The 17847-nt window shown below is 35.8% G+C and overlaps 1 protein-coding gene across 1 annotated transcript in view; it reads left to right on the plus strand.

The window, feature by feature from the left end:
- The window catches only part of NPHP3 (nephrocystin 3), a 35209-nt gene that overhangs the window by 2465 nt on the left and 14897 nt on the right, over positions 1 to 17847 (plus strand). The window contains exons 3-16 of the mRNA XM_036267490.1: positions 301 to 451; positions 2579 to 2731; positions 3765 to 3898; positions 5355 to 5515; positions 5918 to 6074; positions 7266 to 7340; positions 9233 to 9406; positions 11378 to 11481; positions 12769 to 12883; positions 13131 to 13274; positions 13754 to 13851; positions 14891 to 14993; positions 15409 to 15491; positions 17219 to 17357. Of these exons, the coding sequence (XP_036123383.1) occupies positions 301 to 451; positions 2579 to 2731; positions 3765 to 3898; positions 5355 to 5515; positions 5918 to 6074; positions 7266 to 7340; positions 9233 to 9406; positions 11378 to 11481; positions 12769 to 12883; positions 13131 to 13274; positions 13754 to 13851; positions 14891 to 14993; positions 15409 to 15491; positions 17219 to 17357 (1791 nt within the window). The remainder of the gene's footprint in view (positions 1 to 300; positions 452 to 2578; positions 2732 to 3764; positions 3899 to 5354; positions 5516 to 5917; positions 6075 to 7265; positions 7341 to 9232; positions 9407 to 11377; positions 11482 to 12768; positions 12884 to 13130; positions 13275 to 13753; positions 13852 to 14890; positions 14994 to 15408; positions 15492 to 17218; positions 17358 to 17847) is intronic.

Raw genomic sequence — 17847 nt, forward strand, 5'->3', positions numbered from 1 at the left:
TCTCTCTGGGGAAAGGCATTTGGAAATGTTTGGGGATGTTCTTTATAGGAGGGCATTACTGGCATTTAGTGGAAGCGATTTGCTAAACATTATGCAGATCACAAGACAGCCCCACACCACAGACATGCATCCTGCTGGAATTCCAGTGGGTTCACAGTTACAAAACAGTGAGTTCTCAGGTTATTCATCCTACAAAAGAGGAGATCAAGGACCAAATGAATAAAAGGTTTTTCCCTTTAAAGTTGAAGACACTTTTTTTATTATAGAAAATGTTTCACAATTGAAATTCTTCTTTCAAAGATTTTTAGGGAAACCAAGGAAAATGAAATTCAAGACTTACTGAGGGCTAAACGAGAGTTGGAGAGCAAACTTCAGAGGCTACAAGCTCAGGGGATCCAAGTATTTGATCCTGGGGAGTCTGATTCAGATGACAACTGTACAGATGTTACAGGTAAATGTATTTCCCATTTACAATTCTTTGAGCTTTCAGTATAGGTATAATACTATTGTAGAGCCAACTTTGAATCCTTTTACTTATAAATGATGACAACTATAAATAGAGTTACATTTTCTCTCTGGTTCTCAGCTGTTACAACAACTCTTTCTATGAAGTCCATGTTGTTGTCAAGGAGGAGGTTCCTTCTGTCTTGTTGCTCTGCCAACCTTAACCCACAGCTCTTTGCTCTCTAGTCTAGGATAGCTCCTCCAGGTCCCACCATCACATCTACATTTTTTTTTTTTTTTATCCTCACCCGAGGATATTTTTCCATTTTTTTGTACAGATAGAGTAGGAGGGAGAGAAAGGAAGGGAGAGAGAGAGAGAAATATCGACGTGAAGGGACACATCGAGTGGCTGCCACCCGCACGACCAACCAGGGCCGGGGACAAACTGCAACCGAAGTACGTGCCCTTAGCGGGAACCGAACCCGGGTCTCTCCGGACCGCAGGCCGACGCTCTAACCGCTGAGTCAAACTGGCCAGGGCCACATCTACATTTTAACCAGGGAAGAGAAAAGAGAAACATTCCCTTCCTTGAAAGCACAATCTGAAAGCTATATAGATTACTCCTACTCAGTCCCATAGGATGACTAGAAGGTATAATCACTAACAGGAGAGACCTGCATCCACCTCAAGTTTGGGGTTCTAATTAAAGGAAGAAGGGGAAAATGGATATTGGCAGGCATTTAGTAGTCTCTGTCACATTATTTTTCCACATAATGACGTATTCTTTGCAACTATCAGTTAAAACGGCTGCATAGTAGTTCATTGAGTAGTTCCCAATGCAGTTTTGTGAATTATTCCAGAAGTTTTTATTTTATAATTAAATATATAAGATATGTTTTTTTTCTAGACATAAAGAAAACCTTGTAATCATAGAATGAAAGGGTCCACTGTGTTTCAAGAAAACGTTGATAAAATATGACTGATATTGAAAAAAGAAAATAGATTCTATTTTAAGTGTGGTGGGGAAATGCAGCCCCTAACACATTTATAGAAAAAACTAATTATATTTTTACATACTGATACATTTTGGAATGAAGTATGGCAACTGACAGTTTCCTTTTCATTCGTATTTTAGTACCACTAGAATCTGACCAGCATCCTAGAATTTTTATTACTGACTTTCGAGGGGGGAAAAAAGTGATTCTTACTGGCTTAGAGTGACTAAGAAGATGCTTTTATGCTCCCACATTAAGTTGTTATTTAAGTATTGACATGCGTTAAAATGTAGTTTCAAAACTATTGTATTGTTATTATCTTGGCAAGTTTATAAAAGTAAGTTAGTATTTTCTCCTAGGTCTTTCTTAATATTTTGATTTAATCCTGAAGAAGGAATGTCTGAGGGAATGTCACTCATTTGAGATTCGATGACCTAGAAAGAATCATCTCTATTTTGCCAGAGATTTAGCCCAACCTCCAGTTTACTTATGGTTAGTCAAGGATGCCATATAGATAGGATGTCTTATAGATTGTGGCAAATATGATTTACATAAAAAATCAGTAAGTTCTTAAGTACCAATTGATTCAAACAATTTTGTTGCCCTGGGAGATTAGAAGATATATTCTTTACATCCTTAGTTTACAGCCTAATAAATTACCAACATTAATTACTAATGGTCTAGTAATATTATTCCTTTGAAATTCTTCGTTCAAATTTTACATTGATACCTAAACCACATAGTTAGAAATGTTTTTTAGAATTTTTGTGGGGGGGTGTTTTTAACTTCTGTTATTATAATTCTTTTGGTTACTTTATTTTTTAATTAAATTTATTGGGGTGACATTGGTTAGTAAAATTGTGTAGGTTTCAAGTGTACAATTCTATGATACATCATCTATATAGTACATTGTATTCTTGATTTTTTTCATCTTTCTCTTTTTAATTCTCTCTTTAAATTTGAGATGATAACCAGAATTATGTTAACTTGCACCTTAGAACTTGCCAGAAGTGGGTGGCAAAGTACTTTCAAAATCACTTGAATATTTGTTTTATTTATAATACTGTAGTATTTTTTTATCCTGTTCAGTATATCTGGTAAGTTTCTGAACATTCAAATAAAATCTCTTGCTTTAACAGCTGCTGGAACCCAGTGTGAATATTGGACTGGTGGGGCCTTGGGAAGCGAACCTTCCATAGGGAGTATGATCCAGCTTCAGCAGTCCTTCAGGGGCCCTGAGTTCGCGCATAGTTCTATAGATGTGGAAGGACCCTTTGCAAATGTCAACAGAGGTAACACACATCATTTGCCAATTACCTTGGCTAATGGTAATGACTGTTTGTATACTATAATCTTATGCTGGGACAACTACCATCAGCAGAATATGAGGTTTGTATACTGGATGTCTTCCGTTGTCAAACCATCACGTACTGATGCTGTCACTGACCAGGGCTGATGAAGTTGTCTTATTCACATAAGGATCAGATGGTGCTCCCTGGCCAGACTCTCCATTCAGGTTTTAAGAACTGAATTTCTGGTCTGAATTCTCAGTTGCTTTAGTGAAGCAGTGAGAGTCTAATGTAGATTAACTGAGAAATAGTAGTTTTTAGTCTTTCCCTCTGAAGCTTTGATGGTTGTAGAGTAGAATACCAAACCTCAGTTATATAATATAGTATTCTTAGTCAAAAGACTATGGTCATTGTTTTTATATAATTTGGTGTCCAAAACAGCTCTAAGATCTGTTTAGAATGTGAGTACCAGTGAAAATCTGAGATGTCATAAATAGCTCTGCTCCTTTTTCTTAAAACTGTAAAATTATTCATCTATTAGCAAAATGAAATCACTTTTTAAATTATGCCTTTTGAACTAGCCAAGTATTTCTTAAAATGTTCTTTCACACTAAATAGCATATGGTTACTTTTCATTTTATACCATTCATGAACTTTCTTTTTGACTCAATATATTTCAACAATAATAAGTAGGTAAAACCATTGGCCAGCCTGGGAATATGGGCTCTCCTGAAATAGCAGACTAATTGAACAGCCCATGTGGCACAGTTCCATGATATTTGACTGGCACCGCCAGTACCCAAGCAAAGACCACTGGTGACAATGATTGGTTTAAGCCCCAGAATAGAATTTGACATTGGAGAACTAACTGATTGCCTTCTAATATGTTATTCTAGCAGCGATGTCAGTTTTAACAAGCGAGATCAGATTCCATTCTATGATGCCTGTCATGTTTTTTTCTGACTCTCTGAAAATCATCTTGTCAAATGTTTTCTGGTGATTTTTTTCATGAACTTATAAGAAACTTTCTTTTCAGATGACTGGGATATTGCTGTAGCTAGTTTATTACAAGTTACTCCATTGTTTTCACATTCTCTATGGAGTAACACTGTCAGATGTTACCTCATTTATACAGATGAAACCCAGCCTGAAATGGATCTTTTCCTTAAGGTAAGGACGTTTATAAATTCTGTATTCACTGATTTAAAGTACAAGTTAATATTGTATCCTATTTCCTGATTCTACTACATCTAAACCAGTTAGTTTACTACCTACTAGATTATAGGTCTTAAAGAGCAGGAAGCATTTTGGGCTTTTCTTTAGAGAAAATATTGCTCAGAATTACCAGTATTTTAAAATCAAGATCTTGGAACTGTGTGCTTTTGAATGCTTCATTACACATTCTCCACAATGTTTAAGACCCTTGTTGATAGTGCCTGCTTTAGTTAATATCTGCCCACCATATCCTTGAATCTGTTTCAGGTGATAACAAAGTTTAATCCTTCTTAGGGTTTTTCATTTTTCAAAGTAGCCATCGGGGTTAATCTAAGGCAGGGTTGGCAAACTACCTCCCATGGATCAACTCTGTCCTGCTGTCTATTTTTGTATTACCCAGAGCCAAGTTTAATTTTAAATGGTTGAAAAAAATCCAATGAAGAATAATATTTTGTGACATGTGAATATTATCTTAAATTCATACATCAGTGTCTGTAAATAAAGTTTTATTGGAACACAGCCATGTACTTTGATTTACATTTTGTCTGTGGCTACTTCACACTACCGCAGGAGAAAAACTCCTGACAAAGGCTAAATGGACCACAAAGACCTCTGCCCAAACACCCAAATTGTTAAGCTATTATTAATTTGTGAAAATATTTTGCCATCTGGCCCTTTACAGAAAATGTTTGCTGACTACTATCTCTTTGTTCTAATTGAATTTTAAATAAATCTGCATGTCACATGCTATACTGGCTACATGAACATCCTCCAAATTGTTTAATAAGTTCATTTGGCTTTCCTTTTTAATGCTACTCAATTTTGGTAAAAAGATAAGTGTTTTGAAAACCAAAGCTTTCACTTACTAACTGAATATAGGTTATTCCCAAACACATGTTGAAGGAATTACTAATTTATTGCAGAATAATAGTCATCATTACTAACTTAATTTGTTATGACCAACATATTTTTATTTTATATGTTTGTTTAGTCTTCTAATGTATCATGGTTGGTCCTTTTTCCTATATAGATCTATGGATTTATATTTTTCATTCTTTATAACAATAAAACATAAATCTTTTGTTATAATAATAAAAATAAGTAAATACCAAAACAAAATAACCTAATATTTTTCTCCTGTAGTTTTAGGCTTTATTATGAAGTAAATCATTTTCTGAGCTAGGAAACAGCCAAGTTATTAAGCCAGTATTATTTTCCTTTTATAAAGAAACATGACTTTTCTCTTAAAGACTTTTTTAAAAAATATGATAATATATATTTTTAAATTTTAAATCAGAAAATATCCCACATAACCTGTTCTAAAGCATGCTTTTTTCTTTTACGTAGTATGAAACTGACTAGATCTTTAGTTAAATAAATTGTGCTTTTATATGTTTTAATTTGTTTTTAGGACTATTCACCTAAACTAAAAAGAATGTGTGAGACAATGGGATATTTTTTCCATGCTGTACATTTTCCAATAGATGTTGAAAATCAGTACCTCACTGTAAGAAAATGGGAAATTGAGAAGAGTTCATTAGTTATCTTATTCATTCATTTAACTTTACCAAGGTAAGCTGAAAATTCTGTAATTTATTACAGGGGTCAAGCTTGTAATCTTTCCATTTATTTGCAAAGTCTCATGAGTCTGATCCATTACTGAGAGCCATGTTTGAGATATTTTTATATTAGATTTAAAAAATTCAAGTTACGTATGCTTTAAAATTTAACTTAATGCATAATTAAATTTAATGCACTCTCATCGTCTGATAATGAACATATTATATTTTAACACTAAGCTGGAACAGAGCTATAAAAACATCCATTTTTTGAAAGCTTCACTTGTTCTGCAGCTGGGCATTTTCTGGCCACTTATTATTGCAGTAAACCCCCATTACTGACACCTAGGTGGACTGACCAACTGTTTGCTGCCACAGTGCAGTATAGTAAAAGAAATACTGGTTTCCAATCTAGCCTTTTATTGGAAGACTGTGAAGAAGCTTTTCTGAAAAATCCTGAAGGCAAACCACGATTAATTTATCATCGTTTGGAGGATGGGAAAGTCAGTTCCAACTCTGTCCAACAACTGATTGATCAAGTTTCTAACCTGAACAAGACCAACAAAGCCAAGGTAAAATTCATAGGGTTGTGTTTTAAGAACATCCTTGGCGGTGGCAAGTGGCCGAGCCAAGGCTGTGACCTGGGAGTGATCGGGCATGTTTGGAGGGAAGAAGGAAGCCAGAGTGGCTGGACCAGAGTGAACGAGGGGAGAACAGAGGGAAAGGTAAGAGGGTACTGATCGTGAAGAACCTTGGAGACCATTGTAAGGACCTTGGGTTTTTTACTTGGAGTGAAATGGGAAGCCATTGGAGGACTTTAAGCAGCACCAGAAGACATTTTATTCTGAGAAGGATCTCTTAGGTTCATTGAGAATTGACTGGTTCGGGGGTTTATGGGAGAGGTCAGAGTTGGAGGCGTTTGCAGTCATCCAGGTGAGAGATGTGGTGGCTCGGATCAGGGTGATGTAGAGGAGATGATGAGAAATGGTAGGAGTCTGGATAAATTTTGACAGTAGAGTAAACAGATTTTCTGACAGATTAATTGTGGACTATGAAAGAGAGGAATAAATAGCAGTATGTGGCTAAAACAATATGACCTGTGAGTGGACAACTCATTATTTTCTGTGCTTTTCCCCCAAGCTTTTTTACGTTCCTTTTTTTCTTTTCTATGTACTATTGACCAGGGATTAGTGTAAATGTAGGATAAACTTTCATGCCAGTTCACTTGATATGCTTTCTAAAACCATTGTCTTATTCTAATCTTTTCAAATATTATAATTTATTAGTAATACACATGTTCTTTACAGATCGGGTATTTTTTTTAGCAAATTCAAAAGACTGTTTTACATAGCTAAATACCATTTTGCTTTTTTGTTTTGTAGAATTAGCTTTGCTGGCATAAAAATTGATTTTGCTTTGTTTTGAAGGTTATGTATATTATTGAGTGTACGGAAATACATAAGACAGAATTTGGACACATAATCAAAAAAGTATACTGTTTGTTTTATTGCAGCGTTGTTCACCCTAAATCCCTTGTGTGACATTGGGCAAGTTACTTAACTTGCCTCATTTTCCTCTTCTGTAAAATAGAGGTAATCATAGTGTTTCCCTCAGAGAGTTGTTGTGAGGATGAATGAGCTACTGTACACAGAAAGTACTTAGCACAGTTCATGTCACATAAGCACTATAAAAGTGTTTCCCACCCCCATGACCCCTGTCATTATCGTTTTTTCCTTGTTGTTGTTAAACTTTTTTTTTTCCAGGTCATTGATCACTCAGGAGATCCTGCAGAAGGTGTATATAAAACTTATATTTATGTGGAAAAGATTATTAAACAGGTAAATATGCATTCCCTGCAACTTTTCATCTAAAATATTTAAGACTGTTTTCCATAAAATCAAGTTTTCCAGAGAAAATCACTTGTTTGTTTTCTGAAAACAATACACGGAGCGTGCCACTGTTCTGTTGGAAGTTCATCCTGTGGTATCATTGTGGAATTACTAGTACCATGTGTCTTTGTCTCTCATCCGCCTCACAAAGCTAGCTGATGCTTCAATACGGTTAAGTGTAAAACGGATTATGAAAGTGCTAGTTAAAAAATATTTAAGGGTGCCTGGCCGATGTGACTCAGTGATTGAGCATCGACCCATGCACCAAGAGGTCCCCGGTTTGATTCCCTGTCAGGGTACATGCCCAGTTGTGGGCCAAATCCCCAGTGGGGGGTATGCAGGAGGCGGCCAATCAGTGTTCTCTCTCATTGATGTTTCTGTCTCTCTCTCCCTCTCCCTTCCTCTCTCTCTAAAAATCAATAAAGAAAAAAAGTATTTAAGGGAAAATGTTCATTCTATTTAATAGAGAGTCTCCTCAGATTTTGTGTGCACCTTGAATTTTTGTATATTAGAAAAATCCTTCTCAAATTTTTTCACCATATTATTCCTAACAGTACACAGGGGTGAAAACACACTTTTTAGGGGCCATGGAGGTATCTGAAGCTAGAAGTTTCTATGATGTCTCAAGTATTATCTTGAAAATCTCTGAGAGTTATATGTTCTGCTTGATAGTATATATGTGTTTGTTTTTAATATAAAAATCATTTAAAATCATGTATCAGCAAAAATGGTAATAATTATGATAAAAAATAAGCCTTCATCTTTAAGTAAAACGGGCACAAAGGGAGGATATACCATGCTCAGACTGTGATTGTCCATACCTGCTGAAACCGCCCCAGATACTGGGGAGCCCTACCTGAGAAGAAAAGGATTAGATTACTTTTTAAAATTAACTTGCATTACAAGTATGGAGATGTGTTATCAGAGAAAAAGTGAGCCCCAAAACATAATGGGAAGACTTCTGGTGAAGCATTTTGTATAATGTTCTTTAGCATAAATATTGAGTATCAATTTTTATTTTCTCAACAACCTTTCAAACTTTAGGACCAACTAAATAAAATGAATTGAGCAGAATAAGTGACAGCAAGGGAAATAGACATATTTACCACCTGAAGGATAACATATTTTCAGTGATATAAAGACTTAGGTCCGGCTGGTGTGGCTCAGTGGTTGAGCGTTGACCCATGCACCAAGAGGTCAGGGTTCGATTCCCAGTGAGGACACATGCCCAGCTTATGGGCCAAATCCCTAGTGGTGGACTTGTAGAAGGTGGCCAGTTGCTGTTCTTTCTCATCGATGTTTCTGTCTCTCTCCCTCTCACTTCCTGTCTCTCTAAAATCAATAAAAAAGAAAAAAAAAATTTTAAAAAGACTTCATTCAGATCACAGCAGAGATATTTGATATCAAGGACCTCATCTAAGTAATTTTATTCTTATAAAAATGTAAAGCAGCGTATTTTTTAGTATTCGCACAATCTTTTAAATTGTTTACTAACCAGATATAACCAAAGATATTGTGTAACATTTTTCAGAAAATAGATCCCATGGGAGTCAAATACCCAGGGCCGGGGATGAACTGCAACCAAGGTACTGCCCTTGGCCAGAATAGAACCCATGACTCACTGGTCCACTGGCCGATGCTCTGGCCACTGAGCCAAACCAGCCAGGGCCTAGTGTTTATTTTTATAGTTATAAGTTTATTCTTGTAGGTGCTATACAAAGGCCATGGTTTTGAACTTGACCTCCTTAGCAGGTGCAGCCCACCGTAGTCCTGTGTGCTAATGCTGCTGCAAGGTCTTTACATGTTTCATTCATTTTCATGGGCTTGCTCTTGGTGTTCAGGACATCCTAGGCTTTGAGAACACAAACCTGGAAACCAAGGATTTGGGCAGTGAAGATTCAATTCCAGAAGAAGATGACTTTGGTGATGTTCTGTGGGACATACATGATGAACAAGAGCAAATGGAAACCTTTCAACAGGCTTCAAATTCAGCCCACGAGTTGGGATTTGAGAAAGTAAGTTGTAGTATTGTTCTAACAAAGATCAGTCTCCATTTACAGGCTGTATTATGATTATATTTTCACCCAAATGTAGTCAGGGTTAATATTTGTGTTAGTGCCTGCCCTCATGGCTTAATTATCTATTTTGAGGAATGAGCTTAGGTATGTATCATATGAGATCAAATATACTTATGAACATAAAACATTTTTAGTTATAGATTAGGATTTATAAACCACATGTTCCTTATGCTATCAACTGCAGTTCACCAGATCAAGATTAGAATATCCAGGAAGTTTGCTAAAAATAGTCAAGCTATCTATTCTTCCAGTTCTTGGAGAAACCAAAATATCAAGCATTTAGAAAACAAAGCACAGTAGTTAATGTGATAGGCAGATCACTTCCTCAGCATCCTTAAATATCTAGAAAACAACTAACAGGATTTGAAGTGCTCAAAGAATTTCTGTCCAAGTTCAAAAAATTGGAATGCTTTTTAAATTAATGTAGGAACTAATATTTTAAAGAATATTGTACAGTAGCTGTCATGGACAGCTATATTTTTATAGACCTTTTATAATTTAAACTGTCTATGTTTATGTCCTGGTTCCACAATTTCCTAACTATGGATTTTGATCAAGTTACTTAGTTCTGAACTTTGACTTTCTTGTCTATAAAACAAGAATATTTTACAGTACCTATCACAGGGTTGTTGGGTGGATTAAACCAGATAATACATGTAAAGCACTTGGCACAATACCTGGCACGTGATAAATGTTAAATTGTTGTTATTTTGTAAGAGAGGTATTATTATCATTATTTTATAAACGAGGAACCTAAGATTCAGATTATGGTTTGCCTAAGAGCACACAATCTATAGTTTGCCTATAGATTGTAGGTTGCAGATCTGAACTTTGAACCAAAGACCTCTGGCTCCAAATCCTATGGTCTTTCTTCTGCAGCAAGAGGTCTTAATTTGGGAACCATGGGTCGATAAATGGGCTTTTTGTGGAACAGTGAACTAAATTGTTAGGATCTGTGAGGTCATAAATCAATAAAGCCTTTGCTTCTTCAGAAGCATCATTGTTATCAGAATTATTTGAGTTCCTGGAGAAATATATTCTGTATTTAGAGTTGACGAACAGAAAAATTGATTGAGAAACTACCAGGCAACCATTTATTGTAATTGCTAGGAATTTCTGCTACCCTAAAGGTAGCCACAAACTACCTGTTACCAGTTCTTTTAAATCCTTATCAGCTGTCGTTCAGACCACTGGCACACTTAATAAACATTTCAGCCCCTAAGATAATTTTGGAATCTGCTTAATAGGTACTGAGATATTTTGGTTTTCTGAACATGTATTTTTCAGCTCTGAACCAGTTTTAGTGTCTGGGGAAAGTCTGGAAAATATGGTTCTTGGACTTTGCCTAGAGCTCACTCATTTTCAGAAAGATCTCAGGTGGCCTGTCCTAACCTGATTCCCTGCAGCGGCTGGGAGACTTCAAGTCACATGACACCTACTTTTGTTTGGACCTACCCGCAGGAAGCCCTGGAAACACATGGTCTCCAGGACAGGTGTTTTGACCAAGAGGTCAAGGATGCCTGTGGGGACCCCCTCAAGGCCTTCTGTGGTATATTTTCTGTGCTTTACAGGCTACCAGGGTTACACATTGGTCTCCCTGCAGCATTGTGCAAAGCATCGGAATCTTGTAAAACCGCCATGGGGATCTTAAGTGTTATCCCTCCTTCATTATTTATAGTAATACTATGTGTAGAAGAAACTGGGGCCCATTTGTAGTTTACTACTTTGGGCATATTTAATAGCCATAAAAAAAAAAAAGCAATTATGAGGGTGCTACTGACAAAAAGTAGATTTCATTTTCTCATGCAGCTTTTCTCCAATGATTTCAGAGAATAATCAGAAGTTGACTCTCTTTACTATTCTAAGAGGCATATGCTTCCTCACAATTCAAATTCATTTTGTTTCTAGTATTACCAACGCCTTAATGATCTAGTGGCAGCACCAGCACCGATTCCACCCCTGCTCGTATCTGGAGGACCAGGTTCTGGAAAGTCCCTGCTTTTATCAAAGTGGTATGATGCAGTGCAATTCTGTCGTTTGAGTTACCGAATTCATTCAACAAAATGTAGTATTGCATGTTTGCCTTCCTGCATAGTATGTACTAAACATTAAAACAGCAAAAAGGAATGAAATTACAGTTTCGTGCCCTGAAGCGTACATAATATAGACATTAGAGAGGAGATACAGAATGAGGAAGGAATAGGAAATGTGAGCATTTGTGATTGTATAGATAGATGATGTAGGTCAGAGCTAATGGAGTGCTTTGTAAGGGAGTTGTCAGTGTGACGTGGAATTAGGTGAATTCAGGAGGGGCGGGTCTTTATTTCAAGTATTGGCTTCATCTTAAAGGTTTCATTGGGATTTTAAATATGTGAAATAAGACAAAGACTATTTAGAGTGAAATAAGTCATAAAGAATATAAAAATAAAGGATAACCTTTACCATGAATACAAACTAGTTTTTCAAATTATGGACTGAGGTTCATATAAGCTAATAAATTATTTTAGTTTCAATTCAGCTCATCATATTATTTAAAGATAATTAGTAAAGGCCCTGCCGGTTTGGCTCAGTGGTTGGAGCATTGGCCTGCGGACCAGAGAGTCCCGGGTTCAGTTCCTACTAGGGGCACGTACCAAAAATAAAATAAATTAAAAAAAATAAAGATAATTAGTAAAAATATTTTCTTTCATTCATTGAAGAGTTAGTATATGTTTCTTTTTTATTGCCGTTATATTTAAAGTTATGTTTGGAAAATACTATTTTTGTACTTAACAAAGAAACTTCTTTTTTCCTCTCTTACCATATTTGTAACTAGAAGTTAATGCTAATTATACTAATACTTTAAATTCAAATGTACACTCTTTTGGCTTACATTAGTTAATATCAATGTATGATTAAATGAATCTATCATTTTTTAATATGTTTTTATTGATTTTTTTAGAGAGAGAGAGATAGAAACATCAATGTGAGAGAGAAACATCGATCAGCTGCCTCCTGCACACTCCCTACCAGGGATTGAGCCCGCACCCAGGCATATGTCTTGACTGGGAATCAAACTGGGACCTCTCAGTCCATGGGACAATGCTCAATCCATTGAGCCACACCGGCCGGGCATGAATCTATAATTCTTTAACGGTCAATTGAAAAGGATCTAAAAGTGAAGTAAAATATCTCTTATATTTATTCAAAACTGACCATGTGATCGCTGATAGGTAGCACTTGATGCTTAGTGCACTGTGAAATCTTTTTGTTGACATTAAAGAGCTTTATCAGTCTTATCAAAGCTCTTTTTCTTTCAGGATTCAATTACAACAGAAGAATTCCCCTAATACACTAATTCTTTCTCATTTTGTGGGGAGACCTATGTCAACCAGCTCAGAGTCCTCCTTGATTATTAAAAGACTTACTCTAAAGGTATAGTATGCCATCTTTTGGAATTATCAAAATTTTTATTCAGATTCAGACATTGTTGGGGCTAAGTACCTGATAATAAACCAGTTTTCAGTATTGCCCATTTATTTTGGTTTTGCATAAGGTTAAAAATAATACTCAGTGCAATTGGTGACTGAGTTTTGTTTTAAAATGCAGAGATAGACATATTTCTCACCAGCTGTGATAAAGCCTAACTACTTCAATCTGTGTGTGTGTTCTCATCTGGTAGTTGATGCAGCACTCTTGGTCAGTGTCTGCTCTGACGTTGGATCCTGCTAAACTTCTGGAAGAATTTCCACGTTGGCTAGAAAAACTCTCTGCCCGTCATCAAGGCAGCATCATCATCATTATTGATTCTATAGATCAAGTTCAGGTACTATTTTCACTTTGTAACCTATTGATAATACTCAGAAAGAAACAAAAATATCAGTAACGACTATAACAGGCATTTAATCTATATGTTTGTGAGAAGAAAATGTCGATGATGTTTCTTTTATTTCTGCTTAATTTCTAGAGAGGAAGCATGTGGATAAAAAAATACTGTATGCCAGTACATGCTAATATCTTATTGAGAAATACCAACTGAATTTTCGTAATTAGCAAAAATTATTCATTTTGACATATTTTTAGGGCCTCGACATTTAATTAAGTGTCCAGAATTCAGATCAGCAGCAATAGTCTTTTGCCACTTGTTCTTATACTGTTCTGAGATAAATCATCCAAAAATAAGACTTTATCCTTGATAGTAATGAGAAACTTAAAGAGAAATTTCATTTTACGTGGGGAGCTATTATTGGGTTGTTTTGAAATATTTTGAATTAATAGATTGAATTTTGTTTTTATATTTTTAAGCAAGTTGAAAAACACATGAAATGGCTGATAGATCCACTGCCAGTGAATGTAAGAGTAATTGTTTCTGTGAATGTAGAAACATGCCCTCCAGCATGGAGGTACGATGCTAACTTTAGTTCTTTCAGATTATGTGAAATGTTTGTACAGATGAGGCAAGGTTTTTGATATGTGTTTGTGTTTTTCATATTTTTTATAAAAGTGGCAGTGAGGATGGGGAGAAGTGGACAATATCAGGAAAAAGATACACTCTACAGGGTTTGGTGGGAGGTTAAATCTGGGATGTGAGAGAGGAGAAGGCTGGAATGACTCCCAAGTTTCTGATTTGAGAGATTAAGGAAATTGTAGTTCTAGGAACTGAATGGGAAGCACAAAGGACAGGCAGGTTTTTTTCCCAACATGGTTAGTTTGAGTTGCCAATTATAACTTGAGTAGTGATGTCTAGTAGGCAATTCAATTTATGGATGGGAAAAATAGGGAGAGAGCTGGGCTAAGACACCTGTTATCCTGAAATGCAAGCTCACCTTAACAGTCCTCAAAAAGGGATGCAGTGGTTGAATTCGGGGGGGCAGTATTACTCAATCAATTTTGCCCCCACAAAGAGTCTTCCTAATCTCCTCCTCACCAAGAAATTTAATACCATGCATATACTATATATCAGTTTATGCATATAAACAAATGTGTTTGTGCTTTATAGATAAAAATAAGGACATTCTGCCCCCCCCCCCAATTTTCACCACTCCACTGAGAATGCATGTTGTAGAGTGAATACATTTCAATTGGATTACAAGTAACCTGTGGGCAAAGATTGTGTCAGGTACTATTCTTCATAGGTACTAATACCTATGTTTAGTTTTACTGATAGTATAGTACATAGTACTAGAAATATTTTACCACTTCATTATCTAATATCCATGCTACTTATTCTATAACAATCTTTGTTGTGATTAATATCTGAAAATAATGATATACATGTTAGAATAAATGAAAATATGTAATAGGATTAACAAATTAGTTTTGCTTATTTTATAAAGGCAGTATAAAAATTAATTCCTATAATGGATTTTGACTTATGGGTAGAGTACAACTTTTGTGGTATTATTAAAAGAGAATATCATTTTTCTTTTCTTTAAATAAAAGGTTGTGGCCTACACTTCATCTTGATCCTTTACATCCAAAAGATGCAAAATCTATTATAACTGCAGAGTGCCACTCTGTAGACATTAAATTGAATAAAGAACAGGTAAGTAGTTTTAATTGTGCTGCTATCTTTTACTCTCTATCCACTTTCTGATAAAACACCTTATATGAGACTTAAAATTCAATATTCTCTATTGTTATGAGGAAAATTGGAGTTTAGTAATTACATTGTTAAATGTATTTTGTCTTAAACTTTAAACAAGTATAGAAGAAGCAATAAAAAAGGTCCTGGTCAGGTTTACTTTACTATATTATATTAAACAGGTAATTTAAAAGCAAAAAAGCATTTGCATGTCAACTTCACCTGTGGCCACCACCACGCGGCAGTGACGCTGCTGATGAAATGGCAGGAACCATGTCATTTCTGTGGAGGTATTTGTTGATGGCTTGGTAGTAAAAACTGCTTAATTCCAGGGTGCTTTTGTATTTTTGTTTTGTTTTTTGGTAAACTGATGCAGGAGAAGAAGCTAGAACGACATTGTCGTTCTGCTACAACCTGCAATGCCCTTTATGTCACCCTTTTCGGCAAAACGATTGCATGGTAAGTGGTGATTATTTTGCATCATCTTCTGCATGTTTTGTGTTTGCTGCAGACTGCTTCCTCATCATGTGAAACGGAGAACTGATCACTATGACAGTCTCCTGGGCCACTCAGATTCTGTTTATTCTAACAGTGATACTAACATCCTGTGAGAATGTGACTTACAACTGAAGATTGATAGCCCACACATTACCATAACTTGTCAAATATGTTTGTTTAGTTTTTATCACACTAACCTTTTCCCTACTGGGGGTTGCAAAAAAAGGCCATTTTTGCCCTCATTTGGAGCCTGCCCATGAGGGCTCATTGTCACCTGCCTGAGACCCCTAGCTTTGGTGACGTGAGGAGTCAACTGAAGCGTAAAAATGTTATTTCCGGTGCCCTTGACTATCAGGAGGTAGGTATGTAGGTAGGAATTTTTAGTTGTCTCTGTTGTCAAATCCTGACAGACCTTTCATCCTAAAACAGATTATTCCATTTTTTATATCCATTGGTAATTTGCTGTTATTTTTTTGGTTTTGTTTTGTTTAAAATATGTTTTTATTTAAAAAAAATAAATAAATACGTTTTTATTGATTTTTTTAGAGAGAGAGGAAGGGAACGAGAGACAGAAACATTGATGTGAAAGAGAAACATTGATCAGCTGCCTTCTGCACGCCCCCTACTGGGGATTGAGCCCACAACCCAGGCATGTGCCCTGACCAGGAATAGAAGTGGGACCTCTCAGTCCATGGGACAACCATGGATGACGCTCAGTCTACTGAGAACACAGGCCAGGCTAGTAATTTGCTTTTAGATAAGCATTAGGAAGTTTTATTTTATTTATTCTTCAGTACTGCCTCAGCCTAATTGTTTTGTCCATTCATCAAAATGCTTGATTTTTTTTTCACTGCAACAGGTAGTAATCCTAGCATAACTCATATTCTAGACACTGAATCTAGTACTCTTGTTTCTTAATTCTACATTCTCATCTTAAGCACCATATTTGAATGAGAAAAATCTTATAAAACTTTGAATTGTCCACAATATTTGCACCATTATTTCCTCCTGTTCCCAGGGTTGTGCACTGAATCTGGCCCCTGTGAATATCAGTGGCTTGAATAAGTGCAATTCAAGAGTGTGAGTCACTTTCTATACATTTCTAAACATTTCACAATGTTTATTGAAATTATCTGTTTAAGAGGGACTATGGACCATTTTTTGTTTGTTTTGATTTTTTGCTTTAGATCTAATCTTTATATTTAAAAAAGAAACCACTGGTAAATATTGTGTAATAATTTAAAACAACCTCTCTCCACTCCCTGGTTTACTGATTTTCTTTAGCCTGACATTTTCCAAATTCTGGCTTCAAAAAGTTAATTTGCTTGGCTAACTAACTAATAATATTTATTTATAACTCTTTTCCTGCTTCTAGTATGTAGGTAGCCTGCTTCTAGATGATAAGAACCATGTTTTACTCATTTTTATGTTCTATATGCATAGTACTTGTTTGAATTTAACAAAAACTAGCATTTGTTTATTGAATTGAATTAAATGGTATACTAAAATAAACTTGATGACTCTAGCAGCCCCATAACACTTCCATTTTTTTGTATCATGTTTTATTGAATCCTTGTTATTATCAGTTGCAATATAAAAATAGAGACCACATTGTTTTTAATTTACCCCAAATTTTTCACAGATATTAGCAGTCTATAAGAAATTAAATCTATTCTCAATTCCAACAGTGCTGGGAGAGCAGGAAATTTAGATAAAATCCTTCATCAGTGTTTGCAGTGTCAAGATACTCTTTCATTATATAGACTTGTTCTGCGATCTATCCAGGAGTCCATGACAAATGATAAGGATAAAGAACTCATGAAGCAGGTAAAGTGTAATAAACTTATCAAAGGAAGATTATTTTGCTTTGTATTTGTGTGTGAAGTAAGTAGCAAATGTTGGTAAATTTGTGCTTAAATATGTTTCAAGCATATACAGGAATGTGTGCATGTGTCCAGAAGTGATATCTCAGGAAATTTGCATTTTCCTCATTATCATTGAAAAAAAAATTTTTTTTATCCTCACCCGAGGAGATTTTTCCATTGTTTGTTCAGATAGAGTGGGAGGGAGAGAGAGGAAGAGAGAGAGAGAGAGAAACATTGACATGAAAGGGACACATCGAGTGGCTGCCACCCACACGACCAACCAGGGCCGGGGACAAACTGCAACCGAGGTACGTGCCCTTAGCGGGAACCAAACCGGGTCGCTCTGGACCGCAGGCCAACGCTCTAACCTCTGAGCCAAACTGGCCAGGGCTCATTGAAATTTTTAATCTTTTCATGTTTATTTGTTATTCTTGTTTCCTCTTATGTGAGTT

Source organism: Molossus molossus, unplaced genomic scaffold (genome assembly GCF_014108415.1).
Source record: "Molossus molossus isolate mMolMol1 unplaced genomic scaffold, mMolMol1.p scaffold_m16_p_18, whole genome shotgun sequence".
In the NCBI taxonomy this organism is placed as follows: domain Eukaryota; kingdom Metazoa; phylum Chordata; class Mammalia; order Chiroptera; family Molossidae; genus Molossus; species Molossus molossus.